This window comes from Egretta garzetta, unplaced genomic scaffold (genome assembly GCF_000687185.1).
Source record: "Egretta garzetta isolate BGI_Z169 unplaced genomic scaffold, ASM68718v1 scaffold180, whole genome shotgun sequence".
In the NCBI taxonomy this organism is placed as follows: Eukaryota; Metazoa; Chordata; class Aves; order Pelecaniformes; family Ardeidae; genus Egretta; species Egretta garzetta.
In genome coordinates this window covers 200,667-222,314 of record NW_009258299.1, presented here as the reverse complement: position 1 = coordinate 222,314, position 21,648 = coordinate 200,667, and the positions used below count along the sequence as shown (strand labels likewise).

Here is a 21,648-nt window from a genome sequence, read left to right as displayed (position 1 = left end):
TAAATGTAAATTCAAGTCACAAATTGCATATTGTGGTCTGCTCTTTCCAAGACTTCATTACTGTTCAACTGCAGAACTAACCTGGGAAGTTTCAGGACCATGAGAATGATATTTTATAAGCATTAACCTCATTAAAGAAACAAAACAGAATGAAAAACAACCCTAGCATAATTTTTCTCATTTGCACCTGGGCTTGCTGATGATGTTTCTGCTGACTCCCCATACTTTGAGCTGCAATCACACAAGAGAACTGCATTTACGAGACCTAAAAGTACCTGTGATACCTTATTAGTGAGGTAAGAAGACAGTTCTGTCAGCTCAAGCACCTTATTCATGCCCTTTATCCCCTGCTTTTTCCCCTTTCTGTAATATGTAGAGGGATATCAACCAACATGGAACAAACCTCAAATTAACCTAACAAGACAGTTTGTAGAAATGACCCACTGAGAATAAACCAATATTTGAAGAATCCAGGATAAACAAGTACTGAGGACAAAACACAGAGGGGTGTGCATTCAAAATGTAGCATCATAAAAAATTGATAGAGTGTTAGGGATTTCACACTGATGTGCACTAGAGGAGATGGCAAGGCAATTAATTTATATACTGCTATAACTGCAGAGTGTAGAGCCAAATATGGGGCTTATTTCTGACATTTCATACCCTCTTTTGGCCCTCTCCATACATACAGACTTAGTTCTTCATTTACCTCGGGCGGTTTCCTATGCACGGAGCAGTCAGCAGCCACTTAGGTTAATTTATAATGAGTGGAACAGAACAACACATGCTGTTTTATTAGCCAATTCACTAGACACTAACACTGCTCTAAAACTCAGTTCCAGAGCAATGAGTGATACAAATGTCAAAAATATGAGGTTAAAAATTGGACAGGGAAATGCTGAAACAAACCATGAACTGGTATGAAGGAGGCAACTCCAGGAAAACATGCCAAATTATATTTTCTCATAGTGTCTGCCTGCATTCAATGCATTTACAGGCATGCTGGCCAAATTGGAATTCTGTATCACCCAGGTAATCATGAAGCCCCAAGAAATTATCTGCAATTCCACCACAATGGGTTTCCATCAGCTGGATCTCTGCATGTTTTCTCAGTGAACTCGTTCTTGCTGACCCCAACAAGATTTGCATTGTTAAATCTAGGAAAAGGCTATCAATACCATGCAAACCTATCGTGTGATCCCAGGCGCTGGGCCAACTGACCATGGTTTGTGTCAAGTCTCTGCACTAATGTCAGATCAGCTCAGGAGTCGGTAGGCTCAGTTTACTCTTAATTTAAGCACTGTGCTTATTTTAGTGAGAGAGATACGCATTCTTGAACAAATACTTCCAACTGTGAAGCCAACTTCTGTATTGCATAAATTGTACAATACAGTTGTAAAACGCACAAAGAGACCAATTTTTAAAAGTAGCCACCTAAAACTAGAACCTGCTTGTCACATGCAAAAGACACATTTGCGCCCAGGATGGATTAAAAAACTACTCTGGAGATTATGTTAAACTAGAGGTAGATGACTGTGGTGCACAGAATTATTAAGAGGTCAGGCCTGCTAGCACACCTTTTTTCTCAGTGATAGAGTTTAGTACTACAGCTATGCAATACAACATGTTATTGTTCAGTTTCTCAGGGAGAGAAACAATTTTTTATCATTTGTCCTACAGGACACATTCTCTCATTCACTTCAATATCCAAGGCACTGCTATTGCAGTACCACTCACATCATCATGCTGTGCTAATTTTAAAGATGATTCCGTAAGGTTTGCAAGGAAAAGGATTGTCTGAGGGAAAGCAAAATGAACCTCCAACATTTGACGGTAAATGATAATCAGAAATTCATCTAACATACGGGTATCTAACAAAAAGAAAACCTGGGTTCAAAGGCAAAGAGTGCAGTCCACATTGTTAAACCTCCCCTTGTTCTGATACTATAAGGAAAGCTTATCTTACCTGGTAATGAACTCTTTGCGTAGTTGAAGTTACCGACTGTAGGTCCTAGTAGGAGGATGAAAGACATGCCAATGATTTCAAAAATTAAAGTAAAAAGAGCCGTTTGCGGTTCTACTATCTGAAGTGGTTGGGCAAACACAAATAATTTTGTGAGTATTTCTTACTGGTTTTAAGTATATTAAATAAACAACACAGAATAGTCATGGAAAGCTCACTTAAAGTTTAGATTTGCATGCATCTGGTGAAAAAAATAGGTTTTAAAATATACAGATTATGTTAACAGATCTTCACTATGTCACAGACCTGTTTGTTCCATGGCAACTACCTACATTTAGAATATCAGCAGTAAAATGAAAGAAAAGGTGCTAAAATCCATAAATCTTTTTTGCAAATATTTCTGAGTAATTAATGCACTAAAGAAAACCACTGGCAGTTCTCCTTGTTTTAAGACAACCTCATGTCACGGAGGTCATATCAGAATGACCCTGGTATTTAGCAGGGTTCAGGAATCTAATTTATTTTAATAGAGATTTTGTCAAATAGTTTTAGCTCATGACAAAGCCTACCAAAAAGCCGGGCCTACAGACCATAGCTCCCCAGATGGTATGCAAGTTGGCAGAGTGCAGAAAGCCTCGGTACTTCCATTACCAGCAAATGGGTCGGAGCCAAATTAAGCAAAAAATAAGCAGTACAAACCCTGAAAAGGGTTGGAGAAACACAGTTCTTCCACAACCACTATGGGTAGTTCAACCAGAATTTCTAGCTGTGCTTCCTCCAGGACTGCACAACTACTCTCCACGCAATGCTGGCCACATTAAGTTGTTTGAGCGCAGTCTGAGATCACATTAGTAACCTGCTGAGAACACCATCCCTATTATTTCAATGTAATTTTCCATCACCGAATACCTCAAATATGCATCACCTTACAATATGGCCTTATGTCTTATAATAAAAGCCACACCTCAGGTCTGAATGTTCAGAAATGCATTTGATGAAGGTAATCCTGGTTGAAATGCAAAAGAAGTGAAAGCCTGTAGTCAGATACTAAGGCCCACATTCAAGCTGCAAGTGCAGAGTTTCAAAACCATGGGGAAGTCAGTGGCTCCCGAAGAGTTCAGTGGGAGTGATGAGGTTCATAGCTCCTGTATAAATTGGACCACCTATCCAGAAACCTGCATAATATCCTCACACTTATAAATGTTGTTGAAAGATATCAGTAAAAGATTAAAACCAGTCAAATACAGTATATTAATGAAAGTCCATTAGTTTTATCACTAAATGCATACACGCTTAAAATTATTCAGGAAATGGGGCATTTGGATCCTTCATTTCCCAGACTGTATCGTAGAATGAACTCTCGCGAGGCAAGGTGATCAAGACAACAAGAGCGACATTGTTATTAGCAGCATAAGCATATATTTCTGTGTATTTGGAAATACCTAGCTGATATTTGTAGTGTTTACTGATGTCTCAGATTACTCCATGACAGCATTAGAGAAAGACGTTTGTATAGTTAGACCCGCTCAAATACCACAATGTTTATCCTTACATAAGACTTTCTAATGGATAATTGGTGTAGTTTCAGCAAGGTATGTGGCAAATTGTGGAATTCCATTCCAATTCAAGGAGAAGCAAATACACCCACCCACGTCACTTCTGTTATAATTTAAAAGGGATTGGTATGACTTTTCATTTCCCGTTTAGAAAATATTTTTAGTGCTACTCCTGCTTTTATTATCATATCCTAACTCTAAAGTTTTGGTTTCAGTGGTAGGCAAACTGCAACGCATGGTTGTTGCAACTATTAGACCTCTGCACTCAGAGCTGAAAGAAGCATAATACAGATTATTATACGATACTTGAATTCACAAAAACCTCACCTCTTGTAGACGGTCAATATACATACGACAGGTCTCCAAGTCACAATCTCCTCGTACCACTATAATTCCTAGGGGAATGGCTGGAAAATCAAAACCAAAAAAAAAAAACCCTTTAACTGAAGCCTCTTGAACTTTAAAAGGTTTGCAATATGCTTCTTTTTTTTTTTTTTTTTTTTAAAATAATGGCCTCACAATCTTCTGCTATCTAAATCTTAACAGTCATTTAAAAGCAGAAACATATTATTCATCAGGAGTTTCACCCATTGATAATTATAAAAGATTCTGGTATTCAACTGTCTTTCATACAGAAGAAGCTAAAAGAGATTCAGTTAAATGGTATACTTCATTGTCTGATGTCAACATCAATTATTAACTGCAAAGAAAGGAACACACCCCAGAACAATTTAGGGAGGTGCTATTACACATTGAAATAAGAGAGTGATATTTGACTTTCAGAACTCTTAAAAGTTTACAAAAAATGATTTAAAGTCATGAAAGTCACAGCGTGAAGTCACAGCCTGGTTTCAGAGAAAACTGTCCAGCACCGTGTTGTTTTGATGTAAGGCTGCTTACAAATCAAAACAGACATTATTCCATCTACACAAAAAATTGACACAGCATCTCCATATTTTCTCAGAGGAAAAAAAAGAGAACTCATAAAAATACTGGAAATAATTCCCCTCAGCTTCAGGCAGCATTTTTAATAACAGGGGATTTAGGTTTCCACAACCATTCTGTTCTTGCAGCCAAAAAAACCCCAAAACACACCCACAAAAAGAACAAAAGTAAAAAAAGTGTATGTGAGCCCACAAGGAAGGTACCAAGAGAGCTACCTACTAAGATCTCATTAAATAAAAAGGAAACAAGTGAAAACTCTTGAGTCCCTCATTTTCTAAAACTGAATCACTGAATTAAGTTCTTTTTTCTCCCTGGAGGATCTTTAATCAAACAATGGCCCAAAAAAGTAGGGGAGCATCAGGAAAGAGATTTATATCCTCATACGAAGTATTCCAGAAGGAGAGTAGAATATCAACTCATAAACAATTTCGGTAACTGGGTAACAAGAAGCAACATAAAGTCAGCGACAGTTCTGAGATAAATAGAAAAAACAACTGTGTTGCAGCCCCTCCTGCCGATTAAAAGAATTTGATTAAGAGGAAGAAATATTTCTCTATGGGGGGAGCTCTTCATTCCAACCAGAGAATAAGACAGTGCTGAAAGGTAACGGGAAACGTGGCTTATGTTTTTGTGGCCCACCCAGACACAAAGGGAAGCAGAGTAGTCTCAGGGAGGAGAATAGGGGAGCACCTACGGCAGTCAAGGTCATTACAGGCCTCAGGGGCCAGCGCGGGGCTCTTGGGGACACATCAGCAGTGCTGCCAGCATTGTGTTTGGGAAGCAGTTTGAACAGCAGAACAGCTATGAACCCAGGAAAACCAGAAGCAGGGAATAAAAGCTGGAGGGAGAAACAAGAAAATGAAGAAGGGATAGGCAGGAAGAGTACGGAAGAAGGGAGGAGCTCGCACTTCTCCTGAAGCAACGCTGACATCTGATAACGATGCCAATCCACCTGCTCATTTTCAGAAAGGCCAGAAGGGAACAGTGCTCACTGCGACCTCCCAGATTTTTTCTTTACAGAACAGAGACTGAGAGACAAGCAAGTAGAATGAGGGTCAGTCGTGAGGTTTGTTTTACGTGCTCTGACGCTCTGTGTTACAGACTGATTCTCTTTGCTTAGTGTTTATTATTGCTTAACCTGCTCTGACAGAAGACCCTTAAGCTCTTTGTAGAGAGTACTTAATGGCTATCTAGTTTCAATTCAGCAGATCCCTCTACAGCCCTTACTGAAAGAAGCATTTGTTAAATGCATTTATAACACTAAAAAGTGAATTGCAGCAGACTACACCTCCAATAGCTACAGAGCACTAGGGAGCTACACCACTGGCTCATAAACTGTCATCACCGATTTTGTCTCTTTCCTATTGAATTCCTTCCTTCATGGAGGAGTAGATGCATGTAATGGGGACCAGAGTTTTGACCTGCTAAAACAACACAGGTAAAACAGAACTGAAATCGTACCTAACACCATTCCTGAAAGCCCAAAGAAGAAGGACCGTATGAACATTTGGAATTCTGAAGAAGTCCACCAAAATGTCTGAAAAGTAAACATTAATATGCAACAGATAGTTTAGCAGTGACATTTATGGGCCTCATCTACACAAGTGAAGAAGGTGATCTTAAAGGTCTTTTCCAACCTGAACAGGTTTAATTAAATTATGTCCCATCTATTCTTGCTGGTCACAGAACAATTCTGGGCTGGGTGACCTTCTTCTTAAAGAGAGACGTGTGACTTTTGCTGCCTGGAAATCCTGAATTAGGACAAGCTATGGCTTTATGGGTCAATGGCTACCTAAGGGATAAGGTGCACGAAGTGGGTCTCAAATGGTTCCATTCCATATGGTTCATACTCACTTGAAAAACTTTTTAAGTCATTACTGGATAACACTACAGTATATTCTAAAGTGTGCTTGCCAATGGTTTTTTTGTGGTGTTTTTTTTTGTGTGGTGTGGTTTTTTGCAAGACCCATTATTTGTCTTTCAGCAAAAAAATGAGGGCTGGGAACATTTACCATTATTAAGCACAATAAGTATGCACAATACACCATGCAGCCAGGATTTTCAAAGCGCTTCACAATAGCTGCTGTTTGAAAACAAAACCAATTCCTTAATGATTGATAATGGGATTGCAACTATGAGATTGTTGCTCCTTCTAAATATAGGGCAATGCTGTGCAATAGGGGCAAAATGAGGTAAGTTATGATGAATTGGTTAAAGGCATAAAGTTAACACACATGGAATTCAATGTCATTGGGGGAACTTCCATTCAGGAATAAATGAACTTCTACCTTTTCTGAATAGCCCTGTGTGGATGAGGACGTGGACGGTGCAGAACAGTGCTGCGGGACATGGGGATTGCTAGGTATGCCAGGTGACAGATAGGAAGACAAAGTCTTACATTAAGAGTGCAGGCACTGCAGAACAACTTTCCCATATACACACACACTGTCCCCTCCTGTGAATATATGGTCATATCCATATGGACAAGGCCAGGTTGGACGGGGCTCTGAGCAGCCTGATCTAGTTAGCGGTGTCCCTGCTCCTGCGGGGGGGTTGGACTAGATGACCTCTACGGGTCCCTTCCAACCCAAAACATTCTACGATTCTATGATTCTATGGGAATATGCCAAGAATCAGGGATAGTCTCAGATCATGAGCCAAGCCACAGCATTCAAGTGCCAGATGTTTTTCTCCTGAGGCGCCTTCTCTTCTGCCCCCTTGCATCCAGCTCCCAGTTTCTTTGTGCTCCCTGAATGGTGAAAAGGATTTTGTCCAGGGAGCTGTGGATACAGACTCTAACACTGCAGTGATGAGCAGCAGTGCAAGAACCCCAGGAGAGGGGACAGGCAGACACAGTTGCTTCGCATTCTGAACCAGTACTGTGGAAAGCTTTGCGTTCCCAGCAACACTAACCAAAATCGAGTATCAGCAGGAGGAGGGTGGGGGGTAGGTGCGGCAGCATGGACGCATGAGACTCTGACTGGCTGCAGGATTAGTAGTGATTTCCTAAGTCCTTATGAAATTAGCTATGGAATTTATAAACAAAGAAGAAATCTTCTGTCTATTAACTGCTCATTATGCTGAATACCTAAAGCTAGTGAACTCTTTAATAGCACTGAGAATACAAATGGAAGAAGCCTGGATATACTGCATATGACACCATGAAGAAAAAATAAAATTCAATTAACTTCCCCATTTATTGTTATGAAAGGATTCAATTTGTGATCTCAACACCGTGATTAACCCACTCAAATCCCAAACAAAACAGCCTCGAGACAGATCATTAAGGTAGATGTGAATGCCAGGAAAACTCATTCCAAGTCTGACATACCTCAGGGGACTGGGGGGATTAGACATTGGGTTGTAAATGTTTAATGTAGCAAATAAAGGATACTCACTACTGAAGATGTTATAAGAATGTCATTTTCCTGAGGGGTTTCCACTGATAGTAGAAATTTGAAGGACTAAGTAAATTCTTGGGAGAGAATTCTAAAATATTCAGACATTTATATTAAGAGGTTTGGCTTTCCCAATATGGTTTTAATACAACTGAGTTTTTACAAAACTATTTTCTTACCACACAAATCTAAGCCACATGACTCTTCAGATCCCTTTTGTTTATTATACTGACAAAAACTAAGCCTCTTTAGGTTCATTGATTGCTAGTTTTCTTGGCAGTAGTGGTCCAATTTTTAAACCTTCACATGTCAGGAGGTAAAACACAACTGAGTTTATCAGACTAAACCAGACTGCATTTGGGAAGGCAGTCATCCCCTCCAGGCTCTCAGTGACTTCTCCAATACCCTGCCACAAAAAGGAAGAAGCTGCCCAAGTCAAATGAAGAGAGAACTTGTCCCAAATACCACACAAAAGGGAACAGGTCATAGAAAGAAAACTATGAAGAGCTGGGAATTTAAACTGGCAGGGGATGGATATCAGGACTAAGAGCTGAAAGACAAGGTCTGACTGAACAACAAGTAAGGGTTTTGGATTAAGAAAAGGAACAGGAACCTGAGCTGTGAGATCTGAAGAAACAGATTGAGACAGGCAAGAAGGATATGTGTGGGATGGGATAGCCAAAGGGGACAACCAGGACTGAAAAGGTAAGACAAAATCAAATCAGAAAACCAATAGGAATGGACATGGGAGAAGCAGAATATGCACAGAAAAATCTCACAGAAAAGTCTATACTAGAAAGACAAACTATAGCATGATTTCCTAGAAAGTCTGAAGTGGAACATAATATTCTTGCGTCTCCCAACTCCTCTAGGGTAAATATATATTTTAACACCTATTTGGAATATTGTCCATCTCTTCTAGTTTAAGGGAGATGGCAAACTTACAGGTGACAGTTTCCCCACTAGCTCAAAAGGCAGAGGACTATGTTGAATGTAGGCGCCCCAGGTGGAGTCAAGAGAGAATAGATTTAGATTAGCTATAAAGAAGAAATTCTTTATAATAAGGGTGGTGAGACAATGGAAAAGGTTGCCCAGAGAAGTTATGGATGCCCCATCCCTGTAAGTGTTCAAGATCATGAGACTTGAGCAACCTGATCTCATGGAAATTGTCCCTGCCCATGTCAGGGAGGTTGGAACTAGATGATCTTTAAAGGTCCCTTCCAACCCAGACCATTCTATGATTCTATAACTCAACCATATGAGACGACATTTCAATGTTTTGGATTTACTCTGCCCTCCCAACCCAGGTACTGATATACCACATTAAATAAACATTACTATGACTACAAGATCAGGAGCTCAAGGTTAGAAAAAGCCAAGACTGAAGTTGCCTGTTTCAGCACCTGTGTGTATATTCATTGGGCTACTTCCTTTAATTATCTGATTGCATCCTACTTTTTCTTCTGTTGTACTCCTGTGTCTTTTTAATCTTTGAATGCACATGTGAGTGCATGCACATGTGTGTATGTGGGTCAGTCAAAGAGAGAAACGCAATTCATTGTGCTGTCTGGACAAAACCCACAAGGTTTCATCCATCCAAAGGCAAAAAGAGATATTCCCTTTGACACAAGCAATGCCTTTGCCAACTTCCTCTTTGTTTTGGTCAGTTCCGTTTCAGTTACAAACATTTATCAGTGTTTTGCATCTGTATACACCAGCATGAGAACACGAGAGCTCAGCGGCAGCAAAGTTGCCAATATTTTAACTCACTGATGACTTTTAACCCTCTTGGTTTCATCCTGCTGGGTGACTTTAAGCAACCCATCCAACCCTCTCAGATATTATTAATTGACTGTGACAGAGAAATGGATGAATTAGGTAATGTCTACACAACACATGTTGAGAAAGCAAAGCTGTTAGAGCAAGGCGGTGACTTTTAAATGGAGTGAAATTTAGTAGATAGTCTATAGGTAATGCTGCCTTCTACAGACCTTCTACAGAAAGGCCACCATGTCCCCTAAGAGACCTCCTGACAAATACGTGACCATTGGTACCTCCTGTACAAGGTGGAATAGGAGGTTTGTAGCTACACAACCCATCTCACCTAAATCCATCCAGATCAAAGTTGTTTCCCAGCATGACCACGTTTCCTTCAGTGACTAATCTCCCATCCTGGCTCCATCTGCTAATTCAGGTTTCTCTTATCATAGTAGCCACCTAGCAGGAGGTCCTCTCTCTGCTCCCCTATGCCCTTTACACTATGGATATTCAGGATGTAAATATGAAGTCCTCAGTGTTGACCTTTTCTTATTTACCTAGTTGCTCAAAATCACATGGAATAGTCTTCAAATTAACTTCACCTACTATATCCCTGAGCTTTGAAGTATCAGAGTGCATTTCATAGATCAGTGATTCTCCAGCTGTGGTAAGTACATCATTGGTATGAGGAAGCTTTAGTATCTCTGTACATGTACACATCCCAAATGACTCACAAGCTTGTCACTCCATGCACCTCTGTGTACCTAGGACAAGAACTCCTAGGATGACCCCAAAGCCCTCAGACAACCCACAGAAATTAAAGGCAGAAACATATGCAATATAGACATCTGGCTAGATATAAGCAGAGAGAGACAAGAATTACAGGTTAACATCACATGTTACACCACCTCCTGCTCCCAAACACACAAAGCAAGGAAGCTGCAGAGAAAAGGCTTGTTAGATTGCAGATAGTTCAATTGTTATACACGTGCAACTACATTTTCTTCAAAAAGTGCTTTTTAATCCAGTGTGCCATTTTATTCAAGAAGAGATAAGGAATGGCTGCCTCTGTGTAAAAGACAGTGTGGGAGACCCAGAGCTGTTACAGAGCTGAGAGTTATTTCTGACACTGCCACCACTGCAGTCAGGTATAACTCCTCCTTGATCTTAGTGGTATCGAGCAAACTAAGACTGGTTCTCCATGGCTAGAGCATACAAAACACAAAGTTAAGGCCAGTAAGAACCGACATATTCTATTAAAAAAACCCAAAACCTGTGCAACTACTGCTGATGGTAAGCTATTTCATGGCTCCACCTTTATGGTGCAAATCTACAATAGTGTTGGCAGGAAGGACTAAGAAGGGTTGAAGACCACTTGGTCAATAACTCGCTTATAGTTGATTTGTTTGTTGTTGATTTTTTTTTTAAAATATACTTAATTTCTGCATATACCTCCATTATCAGGAATTTTTAGTAACATTGCAGAGGGTAAAATAGGGAGTCACAAACAGAAAGATTTTGCTATTTTAAAAATAATTCAATTATTGCCCCACAATGCTGCTTTGGATCCCACTTTCCTGCAATAACAGGAAATCAGAGAGCATGCACAGAAGATATGCAGGCAAGAGAGACCGAATTAAGTTCTGTCCATGTAGAAACTTCAATCCAACTCACCTTTTGAATATGATAGCCTTGGTTACGTTCATGTAATGTACAACTATCATATTGGGCAGAAGGTAGTGAAGCCGGTCACTAGGGTGACAAGTGCTTGGGGCATGTATAGGGAGGCATTAGAGAAGAAAAGTACATTTGCAGTGAAGAACATTACAACATAACTAAAATGCCAACATATAACCCTTTCTTAAAACAGTACATGGAAGCATTCACCCCTCCTTGTTGAAGGATCAATAAGCATCCTCCATACCATCATCAATCATCCCACAGACAATACTGAGATGTTGACAGAAGAAAGAATGAAGGAGGAAAGAAAGATCATGGGGAAGGAAGAAAGGGACAATTCAGAAACAGCATCTTGGTTAAATGCCAGCTGCAGTGACAAGAAAAGTAGAAAGCAACAGAAGGAGAATGGGCTAAGAGCAGTCATGCCCTTCGGAGGACAAAATGACGTTCTTTAATTGCTCGGGAGGTTTTCAAAATGAGGTGTCTACCTCCAGCAGAGTGAAGATTAATCTTCATGGAACAGTTTGTATGATGAGTTGTTATATGTCGGGAAGTGCAATTTTAGGTGAAGTAGTTGATGGAATCAAATCAGTATTTCGAGCAAACAAGGGGAGCAAAATGTATTTACTGTGAGTTAAAGTGATCCAGATTATTACACTGATGTCAGAGCTTTCAAAACTCTATTATGGAGACATGTAACAGGCAAAAAACCATAATAGCTTCTTTGCTATTTTTCCTTCAGGGATAAGAGCATGACTCGTTATTAACTGGCTTCCTTTCCCTGTTCAGCTTGCTGCAGATTCTGGTTTGGTTTTCAGATGAGTTAGGGAGGTAAAAGCACTTTTAAGCCCTGTGGGCAGGGAATGGATGGTAAGTATAGTATTCTGGAATTAAGTTGTAGGTATTCTGCCAAAGCCTAGACAGACATGTAAACTGAGTCTCTCACAAGCATCTAGTGAGACCTGCGAGCATCAGAGAACTGCAGTCATGCTGAAGGAAGCTAACCCAACGACAGCAACAGACCTTGTAGAAACAGGGCCCAATACAAGTGCTCTTACATTTTGCTAGTGCACAAGTATTACCTGCATTTAAATTTTTAATTCAGACTGACAAAATTTCAGTTATTCACCTGCCATGGAAATTTATTTATTTCCACTCACCTCCTCCCAGAATCACTTTCTTTGGTAAAGGAAGGAGAGTCGCTTCTCCTCCTTCAGCACTCCCCTCCTTCCCCCTTTAGCCAAGTCACTTTTAGTGGTAGTGCTCCATGAAATTATTTGCTGATGACGACGTGGTCAGCACACTTATTTCATATAAGTATTTAGCATCTGATAGAGCCAGGCAGGCAGCAATCCATAGACCTGCCACCAGAAAACCATTTAAAGTGTAACTTTAAATTAGCTGGGTGAGAAATGCAATTAAAAGGGCTACCTGCTCTTCTTAAAAGGAAGATTTATGTGATTTTCCAGCTTCTTTCCTCATAAAAACTTAAGTTATGTAGTCCTCTAGTGTAACCATGCAGCCTGATGACTGGCTATGCCTCAGTTTCCAGAAAAGATGCAAGCATCTTGCAGTACGTTGCAGGAAAACTGGGACATTAAGTCTGTCCTCAGTGAGCCACAGGGATTTTTCCATTTTTTACTTCATGGAATTCAAGGACCTGACTAGAATATTTAAAACAGTTTGGTTGCTGACTGTTTAGAGAGCTCTTCTCTTCCCATACATAATTTCCTTCAGTTGTAATTAGTATCACCCAGAAGTCCTCAAATCGAGATCAGGCTCCTGAAAACTAAATACTGGACAATTCTGATAGGAGACACTTAAGCTATATGTCCAGAGAAGTAGGCTGATGACCATCAGTGTATGCTGTAAGTTATATGTTACAGGTTCTTACACAAAACATTCCTAATAACTGCAAAGGGTAAGGTGAAGTATCTTTTCTGATTTATTTTAGGTTGATGGGGATATTATTTCCTTTCTCATATTTTAATGTAAATACAGTAATGCTGCTGAGACAGCTAGAGGAGGACAGATCAGAAAAACAACTTGATGAAGAACGTCTGGGGAGAATATTCCAGTCCAGCTATGTTATATTACCAAGCTGGCCATGCAATGACTTGAAATAGAGACAGAAGGGTCTTAAAGCAAATGGCCTGCCAATGCCTGAAAACAATCATTTTAACTCTTGATGGACAAACATCTACTTTTTGAAAGAAAACCTCTTAAGCACACATCCAGCAAGTGGTCAAATGCGTGTGTAATCCAAACCCAAATCTCTAGATCATTCTCTGGCATTTTCTATAGTTATCATTATGGGGGTTTTGCAGGTGACAAACAAAAAAAAAAACCTCATCTACAACAGCAGCAACAACAGTATAACAAGTTGTATATTTTGTGTCAGAACATGCAAATGGCTCTTAAGGACTACATAATATATACTAAATACACATGCACAGAATTTGTGTACATAGTGAGGATGGATGGGGATAGTTCTTGTCAGATGGGAAACCACAGGACAAACCATCAAATGAACCAGATTGTTTCTGACACGGTTGTATAGATGTGGGTTCAATATGGCCTGAAGTCTACTCAAGGCCAAACTCTCAATTTAAACTTGAAGGAAATTCCTCTCCAGTGAGCCATAATCCTCAGCCTGTTAAAATTCTTCTCAGTCCAGTGATGAAGGCTTTGGTTGCTTTAATTATGACCAAAACCCACTAATAGAAACTTCAGAAAAGGCTGTCAGGACCGATAGTAAAATTTAAGGCATATCAGTTCTTTTGTTGGAAGAAGAGCTGTTGATCTGGGAGAATAAGGAGGGGAGGGACTAGAGGAGTGAAAGTGAAACAGTTTAACTATCTTCCAACAGTAAGATAAGCAAACCAATTAAAAGGATTGTCATCCTGTAATTACCAGAGAGCTCTGTATTACAGAGGGAGCTGAAGCTTTGTTGCATAACAAATAGTCATGCTTGTAATTTAATATGAATAATGAGCCAGATGCATGAACAAGACTATTAAATTGTTATCACAAGCAGCCATGTCCCTCATTGATTAATGACTCTGTGTGTCACTAAGGAAAGGAACTCCATTTTTAAGTATGGATCATCATCATCAATGTTGCCAAAGCAACCGGCTGTCTGCTTTTGACTTACCCCTGAATGTGGCAATTAAACCATTATATGAGGAAACAAAATGGTGATTATTCTCTTATGTGGAAAACTGAAGGCTGTTAAAGAATAACAGACTGGGGAAGCCAGAGCTGTTTCCCAAGATAAATGCACCTTTGCAAGAACCATCTTCAAGGTCAGAGCATATTCTCAATACGAAATTAATCATGGTGTCCCCTCGCCCCCCAGTTTCAAATTTGATGCTAATCATAAAATCTTGAATAGTTTAATACACTTGTAGAAACCCAGAAGAACCAAGAGAAAGACATGACTAAAAAAAAAAACAGGTGTGAAAAACACTTATTTTACAGTAAAAAAAAAAATCAACTTGCAGAAGGCATAGTTAGCAAGAAAAACAGTGAATCCTCTATAAATGCTTTTTATAGAGAATATGTGTGTGTACATGCACAGATAGATGAATATGCACTTTACATGACTTATCCAAAAATGTATGCTTGACCCCATGTTTGGGGTTTTTTGTTGTTTTGGGGGTCTTTTTGTTAATGTAAGATTTATATAGAATGTTCTACCAAAAGCAGCTACAACCTGACTTCTTCCAACTTACAAGCTTCCCGGAGTTTTTCCTTGTCATAATGTAGCCCCTCATATTCTTGTAAATTAATCCTGTTCACTCTGATCCTCAGGCGATCTGGGATGGAATGAGGACTGCAAAAAAAGAAGAAAGCTTCTTAGACAAAGTGTTCCATGGAAGAACAAAATGAAAATAGGATATAAACTTATCTGAAAGAAGAAAACCAGCAAGCATCTTCAAAATTGGGCCAACTCCTCACAGGGGGCTTTAAAATTATGACTACCCACCACACAGCAACATAGACATTGGACCATAAATGACAAGCAAGTTCAAGAAGCACATTTGCTGGCTGTGCGGTCTGGAATTACAGAGGTTCTTCTGAGTTCTCTAATCTCAGCATAGCTACCCCTTCCCTCTGCAGTTTGCCTTTTTGTACATCCCTAGGGCCCTACCACAGCCAGTAGATCTGCCAAGCTGTGTTTCAGGACACAGATGCTTTCTTGGAAAGCTTCTCAGGACAACCATTCCTCTGCCCATGAGATCATCCATCCTCCTATCCCTGGAGGATCCTTATTCAGCACCTCTGTTCTGGGAAACAGGCAACAGAAATTGGGCTAAGAAATGGATTTCCACAGTAGTGAGTCCAATACACAGAACCCAGGAGAACTTTCAAAAGCAAGGAGCAGCACAGGAACCCTATTTCTACAAATTTCAGCCAGATTTAGATGGCTCAACTGTCTATATAGTTTTGAAACACTCAGTGGGTCCCTAGCTATAAATTTAAGTATCCATACATTGATAGAAAGTTGTCCCAAAAAGCCATGTTTTGATTTCATGCTGCCTTCCACCTTACTGTAACCTATTATTTGATTTGTAAGTTTAGCTGAATGCTATGTAAATTAACTTGGCTATATTTGCTTTTTCTGCTTTTAAAGAAAGATAGGTAACCTGTGTATTATAATGTATAATCAACTGTCTGTCCTGTAAGAACTGGCCCCTCCTGGCTGAGTTAAAGGTAGGTTCTTCATCCTGTGCTTCTACCAAAAGAGCATCTATTTTCTCTGTTTTAATCTAGTCAGTAACAGAACCCTGCCAGTGGTATGACCACCAAATACACACACTGCCTTTTAAAAAAGTTGAAATACTGTACCCTGCCATATATATACAGGCTTACTTTTTTCTTTGTCTCGATTTTAAGATCCCACAGTATTTGCACTGCTAGTTTAAATGCCAGTTAGGACAAGACACATCTCAAAAATGTAAAGTTTTTCTTTCTTTTTAAACAAGAGAGCAATTTTCTTTTTGACCTGAAAATACTGCAGACCTGACAAAATACATGGTTTGTGGCCATCTCCTGGTGGAGCCATTGGGATGGCAATTAGCAATTATTTCAGCATTAGTTTATTGCATGCTTTCTCTCTGTTGGTATAAACAGCTCTGTCACATCTGGACAGATGAAAACAAAGACTGAAAATCAAGTCCCAGTTAAAAAAAAAAAAAAGCTCTATTTGGCGCAAGTACTCTTTGCCTAAAAAGTGATAAAGGATAATGAACTGAGTGTGCCTCCAAAACTGGAGTGTAAGACAACATGCTAGAAGGAGCTGCGCTGAAGAAATTCACTTTCTGAACAGGGGTTTCTATACTAACGATGAAAATAAACCTAAGATACATGAAGAACAGCTTAGAAGAAATCAGAAATGCTTAAGAGTGGCAGCAAGACTGACACACTCAGAAACATATAGGCTGCCCAATTTTTTTCCTGTGCTGATTGACAGGGACTATTGCATTTAAGTGCCTCAAGATATCAGCAAAACTGCCCATATTTAAGATAAGCTTTTGCAGTTTGATAACAGACACCTGGGATGGTAACTTCCAGGACAGCTTCAGGGAGCAGCTTTCTAACTCAGGTGCCCTAAGGTCATCCTACAGCACAGCACTCTCCACCTGCAGGCCCTACAGCTGGCTCAGCAACCCAGAGAAGATGAGTGCATGCAAACAGAGGGGAAAGGTGCGTAGATGGAACAAGAACATAATTGCACTGGGTCTGACACATTTTTGTGTCTTTCTTTTCTTTTTTAAGACAAGTTTCAATGTCACCTCGCTGGCTGAGAAATGAACATAGTCTGAGGAACTATGTTGCCTCCCAAATTCTATAAAATACAAGTTCAAAACCAAAAATCGTAAAAGATTTTCTTTTTAGCCAAGAAAAGCTAAGAAAATGCTTAAGTCAGAAAACATAGGATTTGAACTGCATAGTCTTTGTCTGAGGGGGGAAAGCAAATAATTCACTGCATGTAGGAGGGTTCATGAAAATGACAGACTGACAGCTCTGAAAAGTGAAGTCTTTTATGCACTGGTACAAATCAGGAAGAAGCTACGTTGCTTTTCTCATGATGTTCTGCCCCCGTACATTATGATGAAGGTAGCTCAGTCTTCCAGCCAGTCTGTTCACAACCTGAGAGCTGTTGGTAGGTGTGCGGAAGGGACTGCTTGTGAATTACCTCTGCTTCTTTGAACTCAGCTGGGAGGAAGAAGGGTGGGGAGACAGGGGAATTCAGCAACTTCTTGTTTCTGTTGTAACACTTGACCATGCTACAGAGACAGCCATTCTTTCTATGTGCTGAATTAAGCCAAGTATAAACCCAACCCAAAAAACTGTCTCAAACTGTTGCTTCTCCTGAAACCAGAACAAAATCTATAGTTGTGATGAAATCTTTGAGCAACCCAAGCTGGAACTCTATAAAAAAATATGCTTTCCAATCCCCAGTTCAAAATAACCACTTGACCAAAAGCTGGTACTCCTGCGCAGGAATTACTCAGCCCAGCACAAGGGCTATTTGCCCTCAAACCAGAAGCACACCATAGCCGCCCCCTACTTGCTCCTTTCCATTTCTTCCTTGCTACAGAGCTCATCCGTGTACGATGCTCAGACCCTCCCATCCACACTGTGACCCTGTGCTGTGGTGTCCAGTGCTGCCCTCCATACTAGAGGGGAAACAGTTTAGTAGAGAAACTTTGCATCTTCCCAAGGTAAACTGTAATTTTAACTCCTAATAGAAGATCACTGACTCCTTTTTCTCCTTGATTTGTCCTTTTAGATCTTCCATAGCAGATATCTGAGCGATACTTGTCTTTCAACTATCCCTTGCATCCTGTCAGCCTGGCTTCCCCCGCAACCTACTCATGTCCTTCACTGTTAAGAGACAATTTCTGTATTTTTGTACCTCTGCACTGTCTGTGCAGAATTTACTACAGCTACGAGATCTTTCATACTTTCCACTCACAATTTCACTTCCTCTCCTTCCCCACACCGACCTTTCTCATGTTCCCTAGTGCATGGCAGGACAGGAGTGTGCCCAATAACAGGCAACTGGAGACAAACCATGCTCTGTTGTGGGAAATACTGAGGACAGGACAGGTGATCCTCTCCCCAGCTTCCATGTCTCCCTGTGAGCTTGTCTCAGTCATGCGATTGTTTCCATTTCCAGACCTTGAGGTGAAACAACTCAAGCAAGCCTGGGGTCACTAAAAAAAAAAACCCCACCTGTTAATGAATAATTATTTGTCTGGTCCAGAACAATCATCATTGCATCAGAAGTAATTTTAAAAGTTGCCATTTCAATATTTATGTTTGGGAGTTATATGTAGCTATCATGTTTGAATTTTCAGAAATGAGAATTTTTTCTATGGTCCCTTGTTTAGATAAGAAAGAGGAAGGGGGAAAAAATAAAAAAAAGAGAAGGAATGATGTAGCTAAGTTCACACACCTAATCTTTGACAGAAGCAAGAATTCAACAGAACTCTTCAGCCCAAAATTCAATCCCTTATTCCCAAGACCCATTCTTCCCCAAGGCTACCTTCATCAGGGTAAAAGTTAGGTTTTCAATAACAGCACAGTGATTTTTTTGTGTTGCTTTTTTCCCCAGAGAGTCCCACCAAGACTTTTTACTTGTAGCTGAAAATGGAATGCCTGAAAATATTTGGATGATTTTCTGAATGTTTATTATTACAAATAATTCTAATGACTGTCTATATTCTCTCCTATTTTTTTTTTTAAATGATCATCCAGACACAAAACTTTTTAGTTCCCTGGGAAGATAACATAAGAAAAATCAGCAGAACTACCTTCCTTTTATAGTACTTTGCTTGTAACAACTCATTTGGCATAAAAGTACTAGGAAAGCTATGTAAAAGCAGTTATGGTAGCGTTTTTTGCTCCTTGGTGTCTAAGCACTAGTTCAAATGTGAAGTTTCTTGGCAACCGTTATCAATGAATTAGTGGTAGACTTATGTCTTTCTTACCACACAACTAGCCTCATTTCAAATACATCATCGCAACGGATAGTCTGGATATCTCACAGAAGGAGGAGAGGAAAGGAAGACAGGGAAACAGAACAGTTTCTCCAAGTGCATGTTTAGAGCCTTGTACATCAAGGTGAAGGGATGGTCACATTGACCCTATATATTCAGTGCTCAGAAGACCTGCAAAAAGGGGAGTGGGGGATGTTAAGTCTCATGCCAACATCTGCCAATCCTTAGTTAATTACCATCTGTCTCCCTGCAACCTCCCTGTGAGGACAGGACAGTGTTTGGATGCCAAGGGGATAGAAAGACAACGCTGACTTCTGTAGCTATGCTGACTCACTACCTAAATGCCATGTAAGAATGGAAAATGTCTTTACAAATGTTATTTCCTGGCTTGAAGCCAGTGGCAACCTATTGCATCTCCAGCATCACCTTGTTGAGTCAAATTAGTCCTTTCATCTGAAAAGGACAAGTGAGAAAGCCCTTTTTATTTGCTTGAACTGGAGGAGGAAATATCTAAAATCAACAGCAAATCTAAAATATTTTTGTTGCTCCTGGAGCCACACACACTCTCCAAAAGCACCTTTTAACTAGAAAATATCTAAGAGGATACTTCCCATGCTTTTGTAAAAAGTATAATTTTTTGGTACATCAGTGCACTGTGTATCTCTGAATTTGTTTCTGTGGAAAAAACCGAGCACACCATCTTAAATGTAGTCTATTACCTGAAGGGCAATAGGTTCCTTTCCAGGTCAAGCGTGGGAGGGTAATCAGCTGGCAAGTATTAGAGCTTCCTCTTCTCCTGTTTCTCCTCCTGTTCACCCCCTTTTTATAAAGGCATGGAACTACTACTACATAAGCAAGCCGTGTGTGCTAAAAAAATACAACTGGAAAAAAACAGGACTTGCCATTTTGCCCCTTTGAAAAGTTTAGCTATCTCAATCATAAAAAGGTAACCTTGGAAACAGCAGCTTTCTATAGAAAATAAACTATTATCAGAAATATGAAAGCCAAGAGGTCCTTCCTACAGGGTAGAGATTTTATATACTTAGCTAAGTCCAGTCACAGGCAATACATTCATAACTCACATATATATGTATGTATGTGCATACATACACCTATACATATGTATATACATAACACATACACAAAACCCTACATTTATTCAGTGACTGAAATCCAACAGTTTTATTCATGGTTTATTTGCAAATACTCTGCTCTGTCAGAATATGGTTGTTGGCTGTGTCCTGGTTTCAGCTGGGATAGAGTTAATTTTCTTCATAGTAGCTAGCATAGCGCTGTGTTTTGGATTTCGTGCTAGAAGAATGTTGATAACACACTGATGGTTTTAGTTGTTGCCAAGTAGTGCTCAGACTACTCAAGGACTTTTTGAGCTTCTCCTGCTTGGCCAGGTGCATAACAAGCTGGGAGGGCGCACAGCCAGGACAGCTAACCCAAACTGACCAAAGAGCTATTCCATACCATATAACGTCATGCTTGGGGTGGTTAGTCGGTCGGTTGCGGGCAGAGCGATGGCGGCTTGGGCAGAGTGATCGTGACTTGGGGAGTGATCACTGCTCAGGACAGGCTGGGCATCGGTCAGCGGGTGGTGAGCAATTGCATTGTGCATCACTTGTTTTATATATTCTGTACATTCTGTTACCATTCTCGTTGTTTCTATTTTTTTTTTCTCTTATTAAACTGTCTCTATCTCAACCCATGGGTCTTACTTTTTTTTCCAATTCTCTCCCCCATCCCACTGAGGGAGGGGGGAGTGAGCAAGCGGCTACGTGGTGCTTAGTTGCCAGCCGGGTTAAACCACGACAGCTGACATTATATTAATTTCTCACCAAATTTTATTATCTATTCAATATAGTTTTGCATCTAAAATTCACTATGTGAATATTCATTCTTTTTACTATCAGACTGACAATTGACACCAGGGAATGTTGTCCTCATCATCCAACTAATTAACTCATTCACTCACGGAACTCATGAGCTCTATACAGTGGTCCATTTAATACAGCTGAGGAAAACACTTCCATCATCAATACTTCTGTAGTCTTCACAGATACTGATAATAATCCACATTATTATACAAATTGCACAATTTATCTTGTTCAAACTCAGTGTATTCAGAAACTGCAAACCTTAAGTACATAAGCATGTCCATATAAAAGCTAATAATAGGGTGATAAATGTCACTGAAAGCAAACATTAGAACAGTATTAATAGAAATGGATGTTTCTAAAGACTGTTTAAAACAACTTGCTCAGCTCTAAGGAAAGGAAGGAAAACTTTCCAGATACAACTGTAGACAATTCATAAATAAATTGGGGGGC

The 21,648-nt window shown here is 39.9% G+C and overlaps 1 protein-coding gene across 1 annotated transcript in view; it reads right to left on the bottom strand.

The window, feature by feature from the left end:
• Positions 1 to 21,648, bottom strand: part of DGKI (diacylglycerol kinase iota) — a 114,575-nt gene that overhangs the window by 55,528 nt on the left and 37,399 nt on the right. Inside the window, 3 exon segments of the mRNA XM_035894057.1 lie at positions 1,967 to 2,011; positions 3,847 to 3,926; positions 15,035 to 15,135. Of these exon segments, the coding sequence (XP_035749950.1) occupies positions 1,967 to 2,011; positions 3,847 to 3,926; positions 15,035 to 15,135 (226 nt within the window).